The sequence below is a fragment of the Athalia rosae genome, chromosome 3 (assembly GCF_917208135.1).
Source record: "Athalia rosae chromosome 3, iyAthRosa1.1, whole genome shotgun sequence".
In the NCBI taxonomy this organism is placed as follows: domain Eukaryota; kingdom Metazoa; phylum Arthropoda; class Insecta; order Hymenoptera; family Athaliidae; genus Athalia; species Athalia rosae.
This window is the reverse complement of record NC_064028.1, coordinates 3,230,226-3,255,122: the sequence shown is the minus strand read 5'-3', so window position 1 is coordinate 3,255,122 and position 24,897 is coordinate 3,230,226. Positions and strand designations below refer to the sequence as shown.

The window sequence follows — 24,897 nt, the reverse complement described above, 5'->3', positions numbered from 1 at the left end:
TTGCTTTGATACGTGTGCAGGTGGTCGACCCGCAATGTATTGGTTTCGTCGTGAGTGGCTGTATTCGTGGTCGTACTACCCAGATATTGCCTACTACCGGCACGTCAATTTTTTTGACAATAGCTTTTGCGTCAGTTGATACGCGTAGGACACGTTTTTAGAAAATAGTTAAAAATGGAGAATTTATATCGCGTTCCCTTCATCGTCCTCCAAGTTCCTAACTTGAGGATAAGAAAACCATCCTGGTTCGTGAAACCCAGTGCTATGGTTATGTTTGCATTAATACTCTTCTCATACTTTCTTGTTACCGGAGGTTTGTGCCAAGCCAGATGTTCAGTAAAACATTATTGGGTCCTCAATCATTTTTGGTGTGAGCTAACCACCGATCAATCTTTTAGGGATCATATATGACGTTATCGTGGAACCTCCAGGTGTTGGCTCAACTACAGACGAGCATGGCCACTCACGACCTGTGAGTAATTGAACCATTCACTAAATCATGTTGTCTCCCATCAACATGGACAATTGGGCTAACATAAGACTCATTGATATGATAGGTGGCATTTATGCCTTATCGAGTAAATGGTCAGTACATTATGGAAGGATTGGCCTCGAGCTTTCTCTTCACTATGGGTGGTTTGGGATTCATTGTTTTGGATCAAACGCACAGTCCATCAACCCCCAAATTGAATAGGATCCTGTTGATAAGCATGGGATTCATTTGCATTATCGTATCTTTCTTCACCTGTTGGATTTTTATGCGTATGAAATTACCGTAAGTGTATTGTTTAGTCGAGTAGATTTCCCACAGCATCAGGATAACTACATCTGCCTTTTATCTTCCAGGGGATATCTTCAGTCATAGGATGAAACAAATTTTTCCAATGATCTGCTCACACCTTTTTTTATATTTGGTATAATTTTCACATGGAGGAACTATGAAATAATATAAATAAACACCCATCCAGCATGTATGTGCGTATTCATTTAACTTATCATAGGTACAATCCGGTGAAAAATGCTTTACATGGTTCCAAAGGATCATAATTTTTTCTATAATAAATAATTAGTGTAAAAAAGGAGAGTTACAGTTCATGGTTTTAAAATGTTATCTAAAAGTTTTGCGTTCCTTGAACCATGTATTTGGCAGCTTGAATTGAAGTCTTGTACTGTTAAATAACACCAAATCTAGATCACATACGTATCATCACAAAAGGGTACGAATGAATGTGAGAGAACAATTTTCAAATCCTAGAGTACAAATTGTGATTTATGAAAAAATTTGGGTTGGTTAAATACTTGATAGGATGAGAATGAGATTAAGCAGTATAAATAATCAAATAGGCATGCAGATGAATTTATTACAAAACTATCTAAGATCAACGGATTGCATCGTAAAAGAGATTCTAAGAGCCGAGCAATTATTCGTGATTTATCGAATCACAAATAATGTTCATAATTTATCAAATTACGTTGTGCCAATTAATATGTAAACTATGGACGAAGTGACGTTACTAAGTTTCATTCTTACAAAATATGATGTAAAAAGTGAACGTGATTGTGGACGAAATAGTTACAATAAATATTGGAGTAGATAAGGTTGAAAAAAGTAAAACTACCTTCACGGAGAAAAGAGAGAGATTTGGTTCAAAATGGTATTATCTGAACCAACCTTGGGAGATTTGGTGCTAATGATGCGAATGAAACACAGATGTAGCGTGTTAGGCCTCTAGTGTCAACGAATGCTCGAATGATATTCAGTGTTTCTTCAGTCTTGCATTGACCTCCAGGCATTTGATTCTCAGTGTTGTTCGTCTACATATATTATAAACGTATGCGGAATGACTTTGCAAAATCACTGCTTTTTTCTATGATGTGCTCAAACTCTGCAAAGCTCAGAGCTCCGTCGTCATCCAAGTCGGCTTCATCAAGCAAGCACTGTAGAAGTTGTTGCATGTCGGTTTCGTTCAGTCGTTGAGGTGCCGTCAGTCTATCTACAACTTGCCGCAGATCACCAACCCCCAGCATGTCGTCTCCATCAAAATCTTGCAAATTATTGAAAGTTGATTCAAAATTCCAATTACTAAGACATATTTGGAGAAGTTCATTGATAATGTGTATCTCGGGATTTACCAAATATCCTAAAGGCATGCTCAGCCTTGACTGCCTTTGGAGCAGCATCACTGAAGACCGACATCATATCTAGAAAGTCTTCAAACGTACAATCGCCGTCCTGACTAGAGCTGAATACCTTGCAAATCCGATCCCCAAAAGGATTAACTCTCAGTTCAGGATATTGGAGTACCTTTGCCATAGGAAGTTTGGCATTTCTATTGTGTCCAACTTTTTCTGGAGCAAGAGCCTTAAATTTTTGGTGAGCACTGTGGGATGGGAGCAAAAGATTACCTTAGTTCAGCGGGAAATAAATACTTATTGACAATATTCAGAAATTGAGAAGAAATCGCAAGGTAGAGAAAACAATGAGAGGCAGAAGAAAACGAAGTTGTGTACTCACAATAACACTTCTTTCTTTGAGAAGTAAGTCAGGTCCTGCAAACAAAACGGAAAGTAGATCAACTGAAAGGGTAGAATTGTCGAATGCACTCTGATCGCTGTTAAGTAGTTGGGAAATGTGAGATAACGCTACCTGATAGTCCTGGAGTTCCTCCTCGCTGAACTGGCTTTTACCCACACCCATTTTTCCATCACTATTCAAGCATAGTCGTTATATTCCGTTTGGCATTCACGCTTAATACGATCATTGACCGATTTGAAGCTGTAGTTAAACCCACCAATAAATGTGCCAATAACGCAAAATACATTCACATACAAGTAGCCAAGTCTTTGACGTTTTCTGTCATTACCGCGTATTACACTGTATTTTGTCCCATTTGTGTTTTCTCACCATACCAGACAGCTGTAGACTAGAGACCCTGTAGACGCTTGCGCATCGCCAATATTAGCGGTCCAATTTTGCAGTGGTCCGCGATGTCCTGGATGTGCCCGTGTTCTGTCAACCTCGTGCGTCCTGTCGTCACAGGTGATGATAACTTACCACCCCCAGTCGATATCGCGGGTGGCGCACTCTCGAAGTTAGTTCGCGAAAAAATATCGACGATTCGGGGAGGCATTGGGGAGGACAGGGGTAGATGCACGATAAATTACCCGTGTCACATTCATTGTCGGTGACTAATTTTCAGCGAACAAACATGACGCCGTTATTTGTAATCGGATCAAGTGAGACGACGACCCCACGCAGGATAAAGATAAGTAAGTATAAGGACATCGCCATAACCCTTTTGTCCCTCCGTTTATCGGGGGTGTCGATGTTATCACGACCCCGTGTACAGGGGTTTACATTGCTCCATTTGTTGGTAGCGTGTTCGCCATTCAAAGCAGCAGCGAATCACTGGACAGTCGTCGAGTCTTCTCGGCCTTCCGGAAGGCACTGGCGGCGTAATCGAGTCCATCGGGGCTGAAGAGATTTGAGAGTTAAGGGTCTCTATTATCGTCCGACTAATCTCAATCTCGAGATTGCAGTCTTGACGCTTCCAATTTCTTTCCCGCGCTTCGTCGGGATTAAATTACTCACCGAATCGATTGGATTTGGCGAAACTATCGGCGACAGGTTCGTTCGCGGCGAAGCATTCGAGTCAACCCTACGGATGAACCGTGACCCCCCCCACGAAACGGTAATTCTCATAATTTCCTTTTACACGGACGCCGTTCGAATTTTAGGAAAATCCCTATGCACGCGTTGAAAACAACGTTCGTCGCTCTATCGATCCCCGGTTAACTTCTCAACGAGGGGTCCTGCTGCAGCGGGGTCTACCTACGCGAAGGATCGGTACATTATGCCGTCAATCGAGTGACTCGAGCGACCGCTGAGCGAGTGCAAAGCCTAGGCGGGGATGGGTATTCAAATCGATCCTGTGCCCCGGATTCATCAGGGGTGCGATTTCCACAAGTTCTCATCCTGTAAAACCTCATTTTACGTATAGGTATGTGCCTGTGTACAGGTATACCGTTCCCACCGTATACCTACCTGTACACATACCTTGCACGCGTCGCAGGATCGAATTCCGCGGCCACCTGAAACTCAACTTGAATATAAAAATTGTGGAGCAGCTCGAAGCGGCAGGGGTGGCCGACGAAAGTAATTTATACGCTAAAAAGTGGGCGGAACTATTTATCCGCGGAACGTGTATTCCTCTTTTCCGAGGACGAGAGAAAAAAAAAATCTCATCGTCCCAAAAGGATTTGAAGCGCGTCAAATTTTTGTTATCGCATCAAATGACGGATTGGCCATTCTGTAGGTAGGATTTGACCGGTATTCGTTCGATATTCAAGTATTCCCAGCTATCCCGATACTTTGGATCGAATTTCCGAGCATTCGACTCGACTCGTTAATCTGTCGGGGAAATAATGCGTCCACCCCACCCCACCCACCTCCACCGCCGCCGCCGCCGCAGTACGCCAAAACATCCGTGGCACATTCTTGGCCAAATTCCGTTGGTTTAATCGAACAAATTATGCAGGGCTGAGGTGAGTTTGTATCCCTAGCCTACGCTCACCCCTGGCTCGCCAGATCTAATTCATACAATGGATATGCTCGTTATTTATTCGCCATGACGATTATTCGTGGCCTCCATTTTTTCATCGACGAATCGCGATTTCTCTACAGAAATTGTGAATTCTCGTCGCAACTTCTGACCGTTTATTTCCTCTTTTATTTATCGTCAGTTTACTCCAGCGATTCGGAAGAGTTTAACGTACGGACGGACGGCGAGCGTTCGTTGTATCTCCTTCTCGAAGAAGGTGGAAAGCGGCGGAGCTCGTCTCGCCGCGGTTCGCGGGCCACCACCCCACAGTCAGCACCGGTGGCTTTGTCGCTGTACGAAGAGCTTTGGGCCGAGAATTAGTTTCGTTTCCCATTCCCCGGGGGATGTCTAACTGCAGCGGGTCGTACTTTGTCCGCGGTAAGCGCGAGGGAAGTTGAGGGATGTACACAAGCAGCGGTAACATCCGACTCTTCTAAGCAGATTAATGGTGATTTCTTTTTCATTCTCCTTCTCGTACGCGATTTTCTCCGTCGCTTCTCTTTTCTTTTTTTTATTCGTCATTCCCGCATACCCGTTTTCACCGCTAATTTTGTTTTGCTTCTCCTAACGCTGTACGCGCGGGTCACGCCCCGCGCGGTATGCTATCTGCGAAAAATATTACCCTGCACCCTCGGGGTAGGGGGTTGAAAAAATTATAGAGATTTGTTCGTATAATTCCGGCCGTTTATACCGCTTCACATATATCGTTACTTGCCTTGCCTCTCTCTTCCTCGAGAAAGTCCACGGCGGATTTGACGTTCGCGTAACACGCGTTCCACGATTGCCTAGGGAAGGGATGTTTCTTCCGTCCGATAGCGAGGTAATTATTTCGTTTCGCTTCGCGAACGATCAAGAGATCGGGGGGAGACGCTCCGCGGTGGTTCGAAACTACGGTGAGTTGTGCCTCGGCGCGAACGAGGGTAGCGAATCTCGTCGGAAAAACCGAGACAGGTACTTCGCCCGATTGAAACGATCGGACGAGCCCCCCGAGTCGCTCGTTTGTCGCCGCGGGAAGAAGATTGAAAAATTCAATTTCGACGCGGGGTACCCGGGGTGTCAGCGGCGCACCTCGTTCCCGCTGGCTGCTCGAGCTCCGCCTCGCAACCGCGAGATCCGCGACCGGCCACGATTCCGTTTGCAAATTTTTTAACCGCAGTCTTTCGAATCGACCCCCGCAACCCCTGCGACGAACAATTTTCCACTCGGTTCTCGCGATATCCTCCGTTTCGTCTCCCTCGTTAAGTTCGGAGTATGTCTAATGGTTTTGCTCGGTTCGCGGTTCGAATATTCGTCGACGTTCGTGAAAAGTGTGCGCGCGTGTGTTGTGTGCGGATCGAGTGCCGAGCGAAGAAGAGATCGCGTATTTCACGGGTCCCGCGGGCTGCGAAGGACGTGGGAAGAGCGACGAGACGGAATACTACAGTTCGGCGGTGGGGGGGGACGAGTGATGGACCTTCGGCAAAGATAAATCGACCTGCCCTGGACAGGCGGGAGGCGACGTGTACTAGAGAAAATCTCTCGATTTTCTCGCCCGGCGAACGGTGGTGATTGATAAATAAAAACTGGTACACGAGCAACGGAACGATAAACGCGCGTCCTACGCTCGTCCTTTCGGATCTCCGTGAAAATTTACCCTGTTCAACGCGGTTCCGTTCGCCGCCACCCGCTTATCGGAAATTCGGGAAGATTTTTGGGGAAAATTATCGGCACGCGCGTAGGCTCTTTCGTAGCGGAAAATTCTCGTCGATTTTCACGAGAAAACACGACTCTCGCGTCGATCGGAGCAGGTGATAAATTCCGTACTCGCGTTACACACCGCTTCGGGTAAAAGTTTTGGGCGAAAACGAACGTCTCGCGCCGCGTCGCGTCGCTCCAGGGGGAGATTTTTGCCACGGAGAGCGAGGTGCGCGGGTGTGTATCGTAGAGTAAATATGTCGCGGAGACCTTAGCAATATCCGGTCAGCTCCGAAAGATTACGCCGGGGATTCGATCGCGTTACCACTCACTTTCTCCGAATATTACCGCGCCCGTCCTCGTTAGTTTCCAGCTTCGCTCCGACGAGTCATTGCGAATCCGTCTTTTCAGCTCGCGCCCTTCACGTTATCGCCGGACGAACGAATGTCGCGCTTTCAAATCTTTGTACGACGCGAGATAAAAATCGTCGCACTCGAATCCGATACCGCGACGACGTTTCGATTTTTACTTATCGAAATCTCGTCGTGTAAGTTCTTCGCGGTAGAGTTGAGTCGGCTTTCGAATATATTTTTTCCACCGCAGAAATGAGGTTCGTCGGGGACAGGGATCGATGACTCCTCGTTCGCCGTTGTGTTCCGGCGACGCGAGTCGAGCGTAACGTCTGATTTTCAATACAGAGGAGCGTAGGTACGACGTAACTCGATTGAAATTACACCGATGTACGCGACCGTTCGTGACCCCCGGGCGTCCGAGGTGGTGGGTTTCCCCCGGCGAAACCGATTCGCCGGATCAAAGATACGGGGGGACGGGTGGGGGGGGCCAGGGGCTTGTTTACCAAATTCGACCTGGCAGCTGTCCGTCGTTAGGTGTGTACCTGAAATTAGGAAAGTTTGCAGCTCGACTCCGGTTTCTCGGTTGTCTCGATTTTCCGCCTTTCAAAATTTCCACACGTACGCACGTACATCGACGAACCCGACGTATCGCTGCGTCAATTTTTTTTTTTTTTTCACGCGTTATATTTACCGGTACACGGAATACGGACGCGACACTCGTTCTCTCGCTGAAATCGATTCGCTCTGTATACGTATATATGCATATATGTATATTTTACGTCGCTCGGCGAGATTTCATGCGTCGCGGTTAAAAAAACGCGAATATCAACCCGATCGCAGATTCAACGTCGTTGACGTTTTTTTTTTTTCTCCCCACAGGCTATCCGCGCCGCAACGCCTTCAAACTTTTGCGATCCTCGATTGGCCCCATAAACAATCGTCCGGTCGTATACCGCGGACCGCGGTCCGCGGTACGGCCCACCTGGCGATGGAAATATCCGAGGCCGCCACCTGCAACCGCGAATTGCCGGGCTAAACGGATTACCGAAATTATTTGACCGTGCAGCCGCCCCCCGTTCGCCGGACAAATCGAGACTCGCATCCGCCGTTCGACTGATCCGTAGCCCCGGGGCTCGTCGACGTCGAATTCGCCGCGGAGTCGGCGGCGTGCGAAGTCGTTCTTTTCCCTCGGTGGAGGAAATTCTATACGGCGGAACGTTCGAATCGCGATAACGACGCAACCTGTGTGATCCGTGGATCAGAAATATTTATACGTACAGGTATACACGTGTATAAAAATGTATGCGCGTATATTTACAAGGGTCGTAGTCGTAGGAATTTCAGCCGGATGGTTACTGCAATAATGGCGTCGATAATAATTACGAGTGTTCCACATTCGCGTTGGCGCGTCGTCGTAGCCCGAGGGACTACGGTGACGTTTCCTCCCGGTATTTTCCTTACGGCGAATTCCTCTACCTCGTCTCGTTCCTCCCCCGTAGCGCCGCGTTCCCTGGACTCGCTTCACGTTTTTAACCCCCGGTCGACTACCGCCGGGTGCGCCGGTTATGCCGCTGCGGATGCCGACGATTCCGCCCGCGGACCGTCGAGACCTCTTCTGGCTACGGCTCGGGCGTACGTACGTATACCACTAGGTACACCTACGTACAACCGCGTACTCTGGGCCAGCAAAAAGTTAAACGAGTTTCGTTTAAAACCCGCCGGACGTTTTCACCAGCGCGGAAAGAACGAAATCGTATCACGCGTACGGGACACAGTTCGTTCGGTGTACGCGGGGAAATATTCGTAGTACGAGCTGCAGGCGTCGGGGGTTCGAAAACCCGTGGGTAACTCATTAAGAAATGTCGCAGAGTGCCGAGAAAATGTTTGCGGATGTTGGCAGGTAGACGTCATAACGAAAACACGGGGGGGAGGGGGGTACAGGAGCGAAAGTTCGCGGGGTGGATTGAGAAGAAAAGAAGGAATCCGGTGTGGGGGGAGGGGAGGAGGAGGAGGAGGAGGCGGCGGCTCGAGTCGAGGGAGGGCCTCTCTCTCTGGCCCCTTGTTCCGAGTTCAATTAGATAATCCCTTCGTTAATTTAATTGCTGTGAATAATTTTAATCATTGAATACCTGACGCTCGTACAGGTATACATACACTCGCAACCTTCTTCCGCTCGTTATACACCCCCCGTGTGTGTATACCTGCGACTCGCCGTAATTTCCCATCGCGCGGCGTACGCGGTAATAACCGTAACCGCGCGACCTGCGACGCTCTTACCGTAACTTCCCTTCCCGTATTTTCCGTATCATATTCCGTAAGCGTGTATCAGCCCGATGAACGCTCGCGTAAGTTCGAAGGGAAAGGGAAGAAAAAAAAACGTCGACCTTCTCGCGGTAATCGCTCGGGCGTCCGGGGGGAGCCGAAGAAGACGACGAAGGTTAAGGTAAATCCCGAGGACCTCTTCGCCCTTCCGTGAAAGAGTGTTCGCAAAAACTTTCCGCCGGAGATAATGCGATGCAATGATTCGCGAATCTCGATGAATATGATGATGAGGCGAAAGAATTTGCGCTCTCGAAAAACATCTCGGATCGACTCGCTCGGATCCTCGGAGGCACATGGTCCTAGAATCTTGGAAAACCTCGTCGTCCTTTCGCTTCTGCATTCCTGATTCTTTTTCCTTCTTCTCGTCGGCGACAATTTTCGCCGATCGTCTCGATCTCGATCTCCGCTCGATTTCCTCGACGAATCTCGTCGTGTGCGTTCGTTAGCCCCGCACCACACTCCGCACATCCCGATGCCGAGAAGCGCGGTCGGGACGTGTATGTATACGTATACCTCTGCACCTTTTTCGCGGTGGTCGTCCGCGCGGTACAACAAGTCCCCGTGCACCTACGGGAACGGGAACGGGGGAAGGGGTGGCGGGGTGGCCGGGTACGCGAGTTCGTCGGCTGGGGGGGTGTAACGGGGGGACGGGGGTGTAACGGGGACGGGGAGGGGGCGGCGCGCAACCGGGGTGATCGATCCAAGAGGAAGACGCGACGGTGCGCCAGCGCCGCGGCGTTGATTCGACTCCGCGGAGTAAGGAGGAACGAACGGGGGTGCGGGAGGGCGTCCCGGCGTTCGGCGATAGCGAACCGGCACCCGCGGGCTCCTCCGCAACGTCCAGTTATCCCGGTGCGTCCTGCGATCGCGGTCGACCGCCCCTTCGTCGTCGGCCGTACGTCGGTCGTACCGAGCGTATCACACCCCGCGCTGGGAGGTCGATCCACGACGCGGAGGCGACGCGGAGTCGACGACACGTGTTCCGCGTCACGAATTTCCCATAGTACGAACGCACCTGGCGTACGGTACGTTTTCCGAACGATCGCGCGTTTTACAACCGGCGGAAGGTGACAAACCTGGTGTACCGCGCCCCGTGCCGCGGGTAAAAAGAGTATCGGATAAAAATTCCGGCCGAATCGAAACGATGGCCGCCGTACGTGGAGCCGGTGCACGCTTACCTCGGAGGTGAACCGACGAGGAGGATTATCGACGGAAGACGAGAGAGAGCCGTTCAGTGCGTGAGAGGTACGCGAGTGTCCCGAGTATCCTCGAATTCCTCGACCCTCGGGTCGCGCCGAGATATCCGGCGGTTCCTAGACGCGGTCCGTTACCATATACCTGCTGCTACACGGGAGTTTGTTCGACCTATTGCTCCCCTTTGTAGCGATCCGTTGACCCCGTCCGCAATCGCTGCCCTTTGTCGCTCGACGACGATTCGCTTCTCTCTCCCGTCCACGCGACGTGTTTCGCGTGCGAAAGCGACGTTCGCACACACGTGCGTGCGTTGTGTAACGATATACGAAGTGTGGCCGCAACGTACGCGCCTTGGGACAATCGTCGATGATACGCACGTTGCGAAAAATGGCCAACTTTTGGACAATAACGCGGTGGAAATATGGATTCAGCGGTAGCGAGTAGACTCGTAAAACCCGTGCGTTCCACTATCCAACCGAGACGATCCCCTACCGCCTATTTCTCCCTATTACGACGAAAGGGTGCCGGTGGTGGTGTTTCTTTTTTTTTTTTTTTTCTTTTTTCTCCTTTGCAATCGACGGGCCACTCGTTTTCCCGCCACCGTTGTCAACGGCTGTACACCCGTATTCCACTTCCGGCTGTCGTCATCGTCGCTGTCCGTTGGGCATCCTCCGCACTTCGTCACTTCGTAGGGACAATTATCGTATCGCATCGTAATCCCGTCGACGAATCTCCAGGGTGACGGAATATAACGAACACGGGGAACTGGGAGACGTGCCACCGTTCGCCTCCCTCGACGGCGGCGATCCGTCTTCGTTGTAACGCCAAAATTACGACCTTTAACCCCCTCCGGAGTTCGAGGTGCAAAGGTGAACCTCGTGTTCGAGCAAAAGTAGCCACCTCGATTTCGCCGCACGACGAACGACCCACGGTTTTCGCCTTTCCCAATTTTCCAGGGAATCGGGGAGAGGAGAAGATATACGTCGATCGCGGTTCGATTCTTTTCTTCGGGTCTCCCCGAGCGTCTGTTTTTTTTTTTTTTTTGTTCGAAAAATTTACGCGCTACGTCGCGCTTCGATCGCTACCCCCCCGGTAAATAAATAAATAAATTCACCGGCCGATTTATCGCGCCGCGGCATTCGCCGGGCTGCCTATATACCCTCTGGATCTACACGGGTTAAGTTTGCGGGGCGGTTTCGGAGTTCGGGATCACCCGGGGCGTATACCGTCGTAGTCGCACAAATACCGAGTGTTCTCCACGCTTTCGGGGACTGCAGGATTTCGGAGCCGTACCGAAGCTCGCTTCGTTTTTCATTTTTAATCAACCGAGTGCATCCGGCTGCACTCGGCGACCCCCTCGAGGCTCTTTCCACTCGACTTGTTTTTGCAAAAGTAAGACAAGACGCGACTCTCGTACTTAGTCCGGATGCACGTACCCGAGTATACCTACGTCTGTACACGGTCCGGCGTACCGCCGGCGTAGTCTCCTCTAATTGCACGGCCAGTCGGAATTGTTTCCTTCCGGTGCACGAAGGCGGTTGCATATCGATCCTCCGTTTTCTCTCTTTGTTTTCCTCTCGGTTTTAGGTGACCTCGTCGGACGTTGTGCCAACCGGCGACGATCGCCGCAGGAGAGTCAAAAAACCGGAGTCGCGACCTCCTCCGCCTGCACCCTCGATCTCATTTCTTCGCTTCTCCGTACAAGCCCCCGTAATCTCGATTGCGTTCTTCGTCGGTCGGCCGTCGCCTAGACCCGCGGTAAACTTTCCTCGTTTCGACGTCGATTACGACGGATCGATTCGGACCTCGGGTGTTCGAGTAACGTGTCTGACCGTCGCCGACTCGGATTCGTTCGATTTCCCCCGATCTTTTTCGTTCTTCGCCGATATCTTTCGTCGGAAGAGTCGGAAGAATTATTATCGCGACTCTGCGAAGAGAACGTAGGTATATTTCTCTCCGCCTTTTCGTCGACCCTCCGGATCCAATGAATCCGGAGGAGGCGGAAGCGAGACGAGAAAGGACCGTCGGAATCCTCGAGCACCTCGCGTTGTTCGCTCGGTTCTCGGAACCGGGTGGAAATCGTCGCTGGTAGTTCGCCACTATTTATCGTTTCAACGAACCAACCCCCGGACGACGCCGGGGGCTGCGAAACGTTCCTAGGGTCTTATTGCCAATTACGGAGTGTCGATATAATAGCCTCTCGAGCGACGTGGCACGGTCCTTCGCGAGAGGGCCGAATCCTCCCGTATACTCTAACAATAAGTCGCGTGTGCCCCACGGTTGGCGTCGCGAGGATTTTCATTATCCTTTTTTACTTTTTTTTCGAAACCCGGCGGATTCGGGTCGCAAAAATAAGGAGAACGTACGGGAGTCTAACGGACGTTAGAGTCCTCCGGTAGTTTCGCCGAGAGCTCGTGGAACCGTAGTAGGAAATAGGGTGGGGAAAAAAACTGCCGCCCCGATTTCCTAAGCGTAGTTTTTCAAAGGCGGCTGCAACCTGTGGATATCTGCTCGTACTTCATCTTCGCCGTTGAGGGGTAATTTTCTCTCTGTGTCTTTTTTTATTCTCGTACTGGTACGCACAGGCGAGAGACACGATTTCGCGGACCTCTACCGTTACGCTCTCGCCTTGTTTCGGCGAAATTGTACATTTTTCTTCTCCTGCACTCCCGGGGTTTCGTCGTCCGTAATTACGCCCGACGTTCTCCTCATTTTTTCTTCTCATTCCCGAACGAAGAACAAATTCTTCTCACGCGTTCAGTTCGAACGCTGATACGACCGGGCTCCGAAGAAAACTTTCTTACTCCCGTCTCGACTGATGGACGGTCGTTCTCGGAGACACGAGCTCCTCACGCACCGGAAAGTCTTAGAGACGGTTATTAAATACATACGTGCGAAGAAACGTACTCCTCCTGCCCTTCTCGTTTCGCACGGACAAATTATGTTCCCAAAAATAATGGGACGTCGTTTACGAAAACGTTGGTATCAACGGGGGAAAAAAAAAAATAAAACTGTGTGATATGCGTTGAGACAAATTGCGAGGAGTGATACGATGAAAAGAATAGATTCCGCGTATCGGGTGGATCGTAAGTACAATTACGAATCTATACGAATTGCGGAGGTCCGGGGGGGGTCTCCGTAAAATCGGCCGATGTTATATAACGGCTCTTTTTAATTATGGAGCACGTTCGGAGGACTCGCGAAACTTGAATACGTTACGAAATTTTCCCCCCTCTCCGCTCGGTTGCTCGGACAGCGAAATTACGCGTTAATACGCAATATTCGAAATAAAGGGGAGCGCGCAACCCGCATAAGCGAGAATTTCTGTCTACCGCGGTGTAGTCGCGCGGCTCGAATTTACCCCGAACAATTTTTTTTCATCGCCTTTCAGATTATCCGGCTTCGTCGCGACGTTGAAATACGCGGATTTTCACACTCGACGCACAGATTTCTCCGGTTCTTATTTTTTTTTTTTTTTTCTTTCCCCCGCACCGATCGAAACGCGGCGGTTCTTTATCGAGAGCCGAGACCGGGGTTCGGAAATGTATGTCGTACGTACGTGCATTAGATGGGCTGCTAGGCGACCACGTTGCTGTATACCTATAGGAAATCGGCTGTAGTATGAGGGGGGGAGGGGTGAATTATTAACCCTGACGCCGAAGGCGACGACGTTGGCGATCGACCGACGACGACCGGAATCACTCCGGCAAAGGAGAACGAGGGATGAATATTGAAATCGCGAAAATTCGAGGGGCTAATCGAAAGTGCGCCACCGAGGGCTCCGTCGGTTTCCGAACGGCGGTAAAAAAATTCTTTCGAGAAATTGCCCGACTCGTGAAATATTTTTACTTCTTTTCGATTCATCGACTCGACTCGCGTTACGGCGACTCGAACGGATCGGAAACGGCGAAGAATTTTTTTTTAAGTAATCGAAACAACCCTCTCTGAATAATTTCTGGCGTTCAATGAAAGTTAAATTTTTATCCACTGATTGATAAACCAACGACTAGCTGATCTGTTACCGCCTATCCGAACGGCAATCGATATCGCAATTTAGACGGGATTATCGACGTCCCGGTTCCCGTGAAGTGTGCGTGAGAAAACGGGGCAAAAAATTTATTCGAATCATCTGGGATATGTTTGTGTCGTCACGTTTGCTCATTTAATTCCGCTCCCCTACGCTGAGATAATAATAATAATAAAACCCTACGTTTACGTACGTACGGTCGCTGAAATTTACATACCCTGGCGGTTCGGCGAAAACGAGGTGGGGAAGAGTCTAGTAATTGTAACGAGGAAATTGAAACAAGAGGCACCGACAGCGGGACTCTGAATTTTTACCCAACTGTGATTCACATTGTTCAAATCCTCTCGCGAGGAGAATCTACCCATTAGCGTGCGTGGTATCTTATCTCGATAGTACAACGTGTGCTCCTCTGTACGGATGATGGAAGAAAGAATAGTTGAATCCCGAGCAGTTTGCTCCGTTTGATTCGATTGGGAGAGTTTTGTTTTTGTCGGGATACGGTCAGTCGAAAGGATCAAGAGAGAAGTTGGCGGATAATAATATTCATTTACGGTTTAACGTTTATTTGAACGTCTAGATAAAAATTTCACACATTCGTGTTACCGTTGTCGTACATGGGGTTGGGATAATATAATATAACTCTAAACGCTAAGTAGCGGTCGCTTGGTTTTAAGCAAAGCTGACGGTCGATCGGCGCATTTGTCGATCAACTTTAATACTATGGCCTCCTCGTGACGAGCTAATCGTGTAGCTGATTACCTCAACGAGAAGCGGCTCACTGAATTATGTACAATCGTGTTTTTCCGTAACGCTCTGCGGCGCGGATATATAAAATTATCAGTTCGTGAATACGTGGGTGAGCGATACTCTCGCCGTGTGTATCATAGCGTGGGTCAAAATCGTCTCGCGATCGTTATTCTTGGTCGAGTTAATTAGTTCTCAATTGGTAGTCGCCGTTCTGCGTTATGTAACGAACCCAAGGCAGAGCCTGGTACCCGCTCTTTTCGATGATCTTCAAGTATCGCACTTGGATTCCGGAGGTAGTGAAATACGGAATTTCGAATTTTACTTGGATCGGGGGCTTACCCTCGACGTCCTCCCCGACGACCGAAGGCAGTCCAAAGTGTGCCCTCATCAAGTACTCCTTGCCCCCAGGGAATGATTTGATGGACCAAGTAATCGCGCTTTGCTCCGGAGAGTATTTCACACTGCCAATTGTCGTTTTGAACTTTGGGGAATCGGCGTCGTTTGGCACCGGAATCACTATCTCGACATTGTTGGCTGTTGACCTACGCTTGAACTGCGAGCGAGCCTTGATCATGTACTCCACTCTGCTGTGAGCATGTCGCTCTATCACAGATTCTATCCAGATGAGAGGTTTGACGTGTGTATTGAGACGGTAGGACATGAGTTCAAACTCTCCGTCCGGGGGAATGAAGGAGATAGTCCGGTCGTTTTCGAACCTCGAGAGACGGACGCACTGGTGAAATTTGACGTCCTCGAGTTCGACCGATTTCGATTTCCCGCGACCCGTGGACTCGAACAAAACTTTGTCGTTCAGACCCAAACGAAGCTCTGGCATTCCGGATAGGTAAACTCTCATTTTGATAGCCCCGACGATCTCGCTGCTCAGTACGTTCCCGTTCGCGTTCGCCAGAAGATTCACGGACTCGATCACATCGAGAAACACTTCGTTCTTGCGGTATTTTATCCCCTCCGATCGCCAGGACACGGCGTTCGTCACAGCCATGGGAATTCTCGGTTGTATTTCGAGCTTGTGCCCCTCCTGGGTAATATACTCCTGGAGAATTTTACTGTCCGTTGTCTGAGGGTAACCAAAATCTAGTAACTCGTCCAACAGCTCATAAATCACGACAAAATTGTCTCTGATACTCTCTTCCTCCAGTTCTTTGAAATATTCCTGCATCACTTGAACGACTTTGTGGAGGAATACAAATACTAGGGAAATGTTGGCATTTTTCCTAGTCGTTGAGACGATGTACAAGTTGTTGTACTTTATGTAGGAATAAGTACATTCGGAGGTTTGAATGATAGGTGTGAGGTTTCCCTCTTCTTCCCGCTCCATCACCAAAGGCATAAACTTTTCTATCACCCCAGTTTCAATGTCCCCTCGATAGTTCCTGGATATCAGGACCTTTCCCTTGACATCCAGAATGTAGATCGCGGAGGTAGACATGGCAGAGTATTGTTGTATATCTGAAAATTAGTGTCGTCTAAGTACCATTACATAATAATATTCCAGCGAGTGTTGAATGCAAACTTTCGTCACACTCAAAGTTAGATAAAATAATCAAGTTATTTGTACAGTCGATAAATAATTGTGGTGCCATAAGATTATAGGTTAAGTCTTTAAACTTATGTCGAAGATTCAAGCGAATGATGCTGAAAAAACGCGTCTTAAAATTATTTGATTATCGGAGCTGCCACGTCTGCCAGAAGCAAAATTGTATTTGAGATCCACTACAGTTGAGGGACTAGTAGAAACAAGGTCTTCTCAACCTGCCAGAGCACAAATGACTGCAAAACTGACGAATCGGGACCACCGTCCATTTCGTCGTGACAATGAATCCCCACCGTTTGTACCTTGGCGTCAATGAATTTTTCTCCGCGTTTATGAACGCCGATCCAGATAACTTTTCGCGTTCGGTTCTATCGTAGCGGTTCACCAGAAACAGATTCGACGATCTTGACACATCCACCCGCTGCCATTCCACCTGCCACTGTGGACCGGTGCGAAGTTATCGACGCAACTCGCAGGCCGAGGGGTGCGAGCGCACGCGTACCAATGTTGCGTGATATCAAGGAAACGAGACGCGCATCGATCCCATCGCTGCCAACCTGGCGCCGCCTACTACTGTTTAATTCGAATTACGCGCCAAAGTAATTTTGCCATTTAATGTCGCAAGGATAGCCGCGTTGTTTATTTTATGGGCAAATTGTCCGTAAATCCCGATTTTCAAAAATATGTTCACATCCATCGGTTTGCTACAGCTGGTTATTGATCAAAACGATCTTCCTCATTGCCCAACTGCCATACGGATGCGATACGCCTCCGCTACTATGTGCGTTTCTTGCAAAATATCTTCTCAACTAAATCACAGCATTCGAAAAAACGTCGGATTGATATCGCTTCCTTGAATTGAAGAAAAATTGTCTGAACAGTCCTTTTATGCCGGCTACTGAACCATACCATTTATCCCGGCGCCCCGGTGAAACTGTCGATTATTTAGTGTCGATGCTATCGCCGAACACTACTGAGAAATAACGCGCGATAAAACCCCAACAAAGGGGCCGAAAGTTCATCCATTTATTTTGACTTCAAGTTTTCGGCAAACTCCAATCGATCCAGGTCATAGTGCAATATTTCCCAGCTGATCTATTCTCTCTACCTCATGAAACATAACCAGGTGCTGGTACTCCCGTCATTGCTTCAGCGCAACGCGGATTATATTCTGCAGTACATGCTCACACGTAATCCCATAAATTGAGAATACTTTTGACTAATCCCCTCATCATCTATGCTTCTCTTGTTATCGTGATCTTGACGGAATTTACAAGCCGTTTTCTGATTACAGATGCAGTTAAGCCACACTGAGCTATACACTAAACTCTCGAGATTATGACCTATATAATATCATGAGATTAATGTGGGATCATAAGAACATTAGTTCATATCATTCAACAATGGACCGCACCACTCAAGATTGGTTATTGAATGCACCTAGAACCAGGTGAACCTACAGTTGTACAGTGTTTGCGTGATGGTTGTTGCTGACAAATGCTGCAATGCCACTGCGATGCCAGCTGGTAGCCAGGGTGCTGCTCGCTTCGCTACTGAAAGCATCTCTCCTAAACTTTTTCAATAACATTGTCATTCTTACCGTTATCATATCGTACTCGGACTCGAGCAACTCCCAGTCGGTAACTCGCTACGCATCTCGAATCGTTGAGACTAAGAGTGGTCAGATACGAGGAATCCGCCAGGTATGTCCATGATTCATAATTATCAGTTTTTAGTTTTATAACTGCAAAGACTAGCCGTTAGTGCTCTCAACTCTGAACTCTCAACAGGAACTAAACGGTCGTCATCTAGATCCCGTCGAAGTGTTCAGAGGTATTCCCTACGCGGCGCCGCCAGTCCAAGAACTGCGTTTCAGATCACCTCAACCTCCGCTCAGTTGGACAGGAGTGAAGCTAGCAGATACATTTGGCTCGGTTTGTCCTCAGAACTATCCTGATGTGAGTAACCGAACCATTGCTCTCGCAGCGATGCCACAGGGGAGATTCTTCCAACTCAAACGTCTTCTACCGTTCCTTGCCAACCAGAGCGAGGATTGTCTGTTCCTTAATCTTTACATCCCCGGTAGCGGTAAGAATGTAGCACATCAATCATCTCGAATATGATTAGACATCGTCTCACATTTATGATTTATTGTTTTTTGGAAAAACTGACAAAACGGAAATGTAGATGAAGCTCATCGGTCACTGAATTGTCGCAGGTTCTCGAGGACTCGAGGCTCCATATGCAGTGATCGTTTACGTCCACGGTGAGAGCTTTGAGTGGGGTTCTGGTAATCCTTACGACGGTTCAGTACTAGCCAGTGCCGGGCACGTCATCGTTGTGACTCTGAACTATCGTCTCGGCATCTTAGGTATACAGTGCTACAATAATCCTATTTCCTCACAAGCTTGCGCGGTTATATACAAACACTGAAGTTCTTTCAGGGTTTCTGAGGACTCGTCCCGGGCCTGACACGACAGACGGCTCTGGTGGAAATCTCGCGTTGAAAGACATAGCCATGGGATTGCAATGGGTACGAGACAATATTGCGGCCTTTGGTGGCGACCCCAACAGAATTACTCTCATCGGACACGACACTGGGGCTGCCCTGGCGAATCTACTGCTGCTCGCTCCCTATGGCAAAGGTGAGGCACAGAGAAAAAGTTATGCAGTAGTGGAAGAGGAAAAAAGTGGGTTCCAAAAAATGAACTTTGTTTTTTGAACGACACCATTATTTGCACAAGGACTTTTGCATCGGCTGGTTCTTTTGAGCGGCTCCGCCCTGAGTCCTTGGGCAGCTGTTCATGAACCCGACGATCTGAGACAGAAGATCGCAGAGCATTTTGAATGCCCATTGGATACTGGATCGGACGTTGCAGATTGTTTACGCGAAATTCCTCTTCAAACCCTCATGGAGTTGTCATTACCGGAAACAAGGTAGGCAGTGTCGATCATTTATTCCCCGAAAACTTAATCTGACAAGATCAGCTGTAGCCGAACAATATGTGATTCAAATCGTACGTGATATCAGATTCATGCCGAGCATTGGTCCCGGGTTGCCGGTCGACATAAACAGCCCCGATCCAAGCCATGACATGGAGAGAGACAGCGGGACCTTCGTAACGATTCCATTAATCGTCGGAGTCACCACAGCCGAGAGTTATCTCGACTTTAACGCAAACGATATCCAATACGGTTTCGAAGAGGAACAAAGAAACCGGGTCCTGAGGACTTTCGTCCGTAATGCCTACGTGTATCATTTGAATGAAATATTTTCGGCGATCAGGAATGAATACACCGACTGGGACAAGCCGGTACTGCATCCCATCAACATACGAGATTCTACGATGGAGGCGCTCAGCGATGGTCATACGGTCGCCCCGCTGATGAGGGTGGCTTTTTATCATGCCCGGAGGGGCGCAAAAACATTTTTCTACCATTTCAACTACCAGACAAAAGACAGCGAATATCTCCAGGTAAATTCTACCCGAATATTTCGCTCGAGTTCTGCTGATTCGAATAATTTGTTTTGACCCACAGCGGCTGGGCAGTGTAAGGGGTGAGGATATTCCCTACGTTTTTGGCCTTCCCCTCGTATCGGGGGGGACATTTTTTCCGCAGAATTACAGCCGTCAGGATCAGGGAGTCGCCGAAGCTGTTCTAACGTTCTTCGCAAATTTTGCAAAGACCGGCAACCCCAATGAGCCGCGCAACGTCGATTCGGTCGACTACGGAACGGTCAAGGAAAAGACGAGATTCCGGGGCCTGATGTGGGAGCAGTACGAGACGGGGTCACAGCAGTACCTAACGATAGGTAAAAAAGGCTGCAGAATATCAGCTTATTTGTCTCTCGGTATTCATATGTGGCGGAATCCAAATTCCACACTATAGGAGCATCGACAGGGAAGTGCCTTTCTGATTAGTATTCGCTGAACCTTATTTCTTTTCACAGCGCTCAAGCCAAAAATGAAAAGCCACTATCGGGGCCATAAAATGGCTGTCTGGTTGAACCTGATACCACAATTACACCAGCCCGGAGATGACGACGTCACGATGCGCCATCACCATTTCAAAGAAAGAGGGGATCACCTGTACGCAGGTGAGAATTCTCATCTCCGCCTCAAAGCAGCCCGATACACAAATTTTCATTTTACTCCAGAAGACCGTTGAGTAATCGACTATGTATTTTCAATCAAGGGCCAGTCCGGGAAGAATGGCAGACGCCGATGCTGTTGCCCGGCAACACGGTAACGACCTCGTTATCGACGACGGAATGCACGACCGCGATGGGCGAGGAATCTACCTCCGAGGTCGAATCTGTGGCGAGTAACATCGTCGATGGAACGAGCGAGAGACACGACGACACCGAACTTCTCCAGAGGCTGGCGTCCCGCCACTATTACAGCACCACAACAGCCCTAGCGATCACAGTTGGCGTCGGATGCATCCTCCTCATCCTGAACATGCTCATTTTCGCTGGAATTTATTACCAAAGGGATCGTGAAAAGAAGAGAGCGGCCAGTGAGTGCACGCCGAACGGGCATCAGGATTCGCTTCCGATGTCGGTGAGGCCGACTTCGCGGGACTCGAACGAGGACACGAGGTCAGAGGAGCCTCCTCCGTCTTACACAACCTTGGCAAGGGCCAGCCCTCCTCCGCCCTCCTCGACAATGCCCGAACAGAGACTCTTTCGGGATGAAACTAGTTTTTCCAGAAGCCCGGGAATCGGGGTCGGCAAGGAGCAGGGGGCGAACCCCCACAAGGATCCTATCCCCCCGAAACCGCCGACTAGGACGACGAGCTCGCTGACTACTACCAGCGTCAAGAAACGCGTCCAAATACAAGAGATCTCCGTATAGCATTAGGGGCAGTCCTCGTCAGGGGACAGCAGCTCCAACGTTAATGTGAAACGTGTCAGTTTTGCCGAGACGCGTTATTGATGAACGATATCGTCGCAGGTTCACGCTCGGCGAACGGCTACCGGCGACAAGTGTACGAGAAATCGTTGTGTGGTGGAGAAAAAAACTGAAACTTTGTCCGTAGATTCACGGATTGAATAAGTTTAGGTATTCCATATATGTATACTCGGGACTCTCTTGAATATTATTATGCGATATTAAAAGTGGAGCGCATTTTGTATTGCCAAAGACTATGTTCGGGTGAACTGTACGTATTTATTACAATATGTATTACGGTCGCAGCACTGTGTATGAGCACGAAATTGTAGCTCCAAGTTTCGGGACTCCAATATTAGTCTCTAAGTGATTAAGTATCGTCTTTCTCCATTCTTATCCCCGATAAATCCAGTTAGCATAGCTCCGTCAGATTTACGAACAATTTAGCGTTCGGATTATTATAATTCAGACCCTTACGATTAGCCTTTACTCTACTGTATGTCTGAGAAATAGTTTATTAATAAAAGAAACTGTTGGTTGTACGTGTAAAACACGATTCGAGAATTTCAATGATCGTCGTTGCATGACATTCGGTATCGACGTAGTAAAAAATCACATGGCGATCGTTTCGTATTTACGAATAATTTACAACGTTCCGATGATCGCGAATAAAATTCGATAGACGTCATCCCGGGCAAGGTCTCGACGTTGACTGAAGTGATCTTTGAGCGAATCAAACGAAGTCGGTGTTGGGCGGATTCTTTTATCTTTGAATAATCATAAACGCAAGTGGTCGATCTTGCGAGTTTCTATTTCCGATAAAGAGAGTCAAAAGTGAGTCAAGCATGCATCAAAACTTGTCTATGAGTTGCAAAATGTGCTGCTGCTCCGCTTCCCTCCATTCGCTGTCTCCGGCGTCGCCCAGGTTACCCGCATACTCTGCAAAAAAAACACGTGTGACGCGATGAAATACCGTCGTGAAAATTACGGGGATCAGTGATTATGTGAGCGGCTCCATCGCCTCCAAATTACCTCTCATGATGTGCCTAATAGTCTTCAGCGAAGCACGACGTTGAGCTAGAATTCTCGTCACACGCTGCTTGACTGTCGGTGGGCATCCGGTGCATGCCTCTAGTAAAACGTAATCTACTAACTGGAGAATAAACAAACCTCCGTCCAATCTCCTCATGTACGATTCCTCTTCCTCTTCATCGTCCTGAAAATTAATTTAGTCAGGGGAATGCAACTACGATCGAAAGGAACCCCGGTTAGAAATCGGGTCATGATGTCTCGCAGAAATATGCGCGACTGACCTTTGTGTCCCTTTCAACGTCCTCAACCTTTTCCAAATATTTGAAGTGAAGCTCCATCAGTCTATCGACTTTCTCAAAGTCATTCTCTGTGAATTTGCTCACAAGCCGTTGGCGCTGCGGTCCTTTGCAATTCCTAAGCATACTTGCTATTATGGAGAGCACGTGCTCTGGAAAATACAAGGCAACAGATGATACCTGAATACAGAGCCGAAAGAGTTATTCCGATGCTCACCCTCGTGTTCTTCGGTTGTGAGTATTCTTTTTCTATTTTTTGTCGGCGTTTTCATGAACAGAGGAAAAATTGTTCTCAACCCAAGTATGTCCACGAATTTGTTGCAATTGTCTTTCCCATCGGGTCCATTCATCGCGTGGTCCAGTACCTGAAAGGCAACATTCCGTATAAGTCAATCAGAATCTGACTACTCCCATGTTTTTGGGCGACTCTCTGCTCCGTTTGTACCTTCAGCGACCCATTCCGAGACATCTTTTTCTCACGCAGCATCAGGTTCATCAATTGCAGTCCTTCGCCTCGAAGAAATCGTTCTCTGTTTACCGTTGCCATTAGACTCGAACAAAGTACGTTGAAAAGATTTTCCATCATTTCCTGCTCCTCCGCGGTCCGAGGGTCATGTCTTTTGTAGAACTGCGATATAATTCAACAATTATTTAGTGACTGCGTGACCGTACTGAATTTAAAAAATGTCGAAATGCTAACGGCAAGCTGTTGCAGAAGTGCATCAATGCCATCTAAATCACCGAGCAACAGTCTATTTTCAGGTGTTTGTTGAACAAGTATAGATAGCAGTTCACTGGCATAAAGTTTGTTTCCATCAAACTGAGTCTTGGCTTTTATTCGTCGCAGTAACCACTGAAGGAGACCCTGCTTGCCCGCATCGACGCAGAGTTCGGGCCTGAACTCTAGAAGGTTTTCAAATATTGCTGTGAAAGAAGTAACTTATTGGAATGATCGTAGATGACAATATTCGGTAAATGGCAAGTCTCGGAGGAATAATACCCAGTGTGTTATGGACTCCGTCGCTCTCTTCCTTCACGCTCTCATCAAGACGTTCCAGATTTTGTACAAGCAAGGCGCATACTTGCTGCTCCAGTAATGCATCTATCAAAGTATCCGCGCCATCCTGACTCTCGTGTAAGATATCAACGTCGGTGAGCTCCTGCAATAGGTCTACCACTCTGACAGCAATATCCGTATTTTCATGCGAGAGGAGCTCGAGCATAGAGGGAACAGCACCAAGTTCGACCATAGTTGGATAGAGGTCAGGAGAAGTAGCTACTACATTCAATTCCTGAAGTGTCTCGTGTAATTCCACCTCGGATTCCATGAATCTATAAATATGAATGATAGGTTGAGGTCTAATTCGATATTACTAGACAATAATGTACTTACTTTTCGGGTTGATCGGGAAACTTGACTCTCATCTCTTGATTTCTTAAAGCACGCTTTTCAAATAATAAAACCATTCGCTTCAACGTCGCCTCGTCCAAAACCTCGACTTCAGCCGCCTCTGTTTCTACATATTTCAGAATCTCCTGTTTCTCTTTCTCTGTCAGTTGAGGCTCAATAACGTCATTAGCAGGAGCAGGTAGAGCTGCTCGTATGGGAGTAGGAGGCTCACTGCTTCCAACAGTAGCGCTGTCGACCTCGTGAGTTTGTCGTTGGCGAGGATGATATGGAGTTTTAATAACTCGCTTAGCTCTTTTGGAGTTCTCCCAATCATCCTCATCTTCGTCTTCCCCGTGAAGTGGGCGTTTTGGCGTGTTGGGTGGCTAAAAGTTGAGATCAACAAATTGCAGGGGAATCAAGTTACGGTAGGTTGGGTTTGCTCAGGGATCCGTGAACCGTGGTATCCTCGTGTTGTTTATCACTCTCCACTGTGGGTTGAAAAGCTAGACGAAATAACTTACTTTGTATGATAATAATTCACCGATATCCATTTTAGTCGATTTCCCACCAACAGCTCGATACAATCTCTGCTATCTCAGGCATCAACCGACGCATTCACTCGCACTTCAGTCCACTGTACGTCAATCATCAACTTTTGCTAGTAGCTAAGGACACTGGACGTATTCTTATTCCTTCGACTTTCACAGAATCATTTCTCTTTAGGAACCACAAAACGGACATGTGTAACATTTACTGATCAGGTTAAGGTCTCTTTGGAGACGACAACATTACCTGACATCACCGCAACGCG

General features: G+C 48.3%; 5 protein-coding genes across 11 annotated transcripts; 2 read left to right on the top strand and 3 right to left on the bottom strand.

Moving 5' to 3' along the window:
- Nucleotides 1-31: 31 nt before the first annotated feature.
- LOC105686237 (oligosaccharyltransferase complex subunit ostc) lies at nucleotides 32-972 on the top strand. Its single transcript, XM_012400878.3, has 4 exons — nucleotides 32-313; nucleotides 399-472; nucleotides 558-775; nucleotides 847-972. Exons 1-4 carry the CDS (start codon nucleotides 175-177, stop codon nucleotides 863-865), a joined length of 450 nt encoding a protein of 149 aa, XP_012256301.1. The 5' UTR covers nucleotides 32-174; the 3' UTR covers nucleotides 866-972.
- On the bottom strand, nucleotides 889-4,432 carry LOC105686236 (calcium and integrin-binding protein 1-like). Of its 2 annotated transcripts, none has more exons than XM_048653405.1 (5): nucleotides 3,593-4,432; nucleotides 2,648-3,475; nucleotides 2,516-2,550; nucleotides 2,134-2,381; nucleotides 889-2,045 (listed from the first exon to the last, which is right to left on the bottom strand). In XM_048653405.1, exons 2-5 carry the CDS (start codon nucleotides 2,696-2,698, stop codon nucleotides 1,825-1,827), a joined length of 555 nt encoding a protein of 184 aa, XP_048509362.1. In that variant the 5' UTR covers nucleotides 2,699-3,475; nucleotides 3,593-4,432; the 3' UTR covers nucleotides 889-1,824. The 2 variants fall into 2 exon arrangements, with proteins under 2 accessions (XP_048509362.1, XP_048509361.1); XM_048653404.1 differs by having other exon boundaries at nucleotides 2,648-3,976; nucleotides 4,046-4,432.
- On the top strand, nucleotides 3,151-21,919 carry LOC105686658 (neuroligin-4, X-linked-like). 6 transcript variants are annotated; one of them, XM_048653398.1, is made up of 10 exons: nucleotides 3,151-3,270; nucleotides 17,768-18,176; nucleotides 18,264-18,561; nucleotides 18,692-18,844; nucleotides 18,918-19,118; nucleotides 19,218-19,410; nucleotides 19,505-19,949; nucleotides 20,014-20,287; nucleotides 20,426-20,572; nucleotides 20,671-21,919. In XM_048653398.1, the coding sequence occupies exons 2-10, from the start codon at nucleotides 17,979-17,981 to the stop codon at nucleotides 21,330-21,332; spliced, it is 2,571 nt and encodes an 856-aa protein (XP_048509355.1). In that variant the 5' UTR covers nucleotides 3,151-3,270; nucleotides 17,768-17,978; the 3' UTR covers nucleotides 21,333-21,919. The 6 variants fall into 6 exon arrangements, with proteins under 6 accessions (XP_048509355.1, XP_012257113.1, XP_048509354.1 ...); XM_012401690.3 differs by lacking the exon at nucleotides 3,151-3,270 and adding an exon at nucleotides 9,780-10,195; XM_048653397.1 differs by lacking the exon at nucleotides 3,151-3,270 and adding an exon at nucleotides 16,918-17,072.
- On the bottom strand, nucleotides 14,714-16,917 carry LOC105686660 (AP-1 complex subunit mu-1). Its single transcript, XM_012401693.3, has 2 exons — nucleotides 16,776-16,917; nucleotides 14,714-16,388 (listed from the first exon to the last, which is right to left on the bottom strand). Exon 2 carries the CDS (start codon nucleotides 16,366-16,368, stop codon nucleotides 15,100-15,102), a length of 1,269 nt encoding a protein of 422 aa, XP_012257116.1. The 5' UTR covers nucleotides 16,369-16,388; nucleotides 16,776-16,917; the 3' UTR covers nucleotides 14,714-15,099.
- On the bottom strand, nucleotides 21,866-24,897 carry LOC105686659 (beta-catenin-like protein 1). Its single transcript, XM_012401691.3, has 9 exons — nucleotides 24,608-24,897; nucleotides 24,090-24,469; nucleotides 23,697-24,028; nucleotides 23,397-23,620; nucleotides 23,142-23,324; nucleotides 22,914-23,061; nucleotides 22,682-22,848; nucleotides 22,401-22,584; nucleotides 21,866-22,307 (listed from the first exon to the last, which is right to left on the bottom strand). Exons 1-9 carry the CDS (start codon nucleotides 24,635-24,637, stop codon nucleotides 22,219-22,221), a joined length of 1,737 nt encoding a protein of 578 aa, XP_012257114.1. The 5' UTR covers nucleotides 24,638-24,897; the 3' UTR covers nucleotides 21,866-22,218.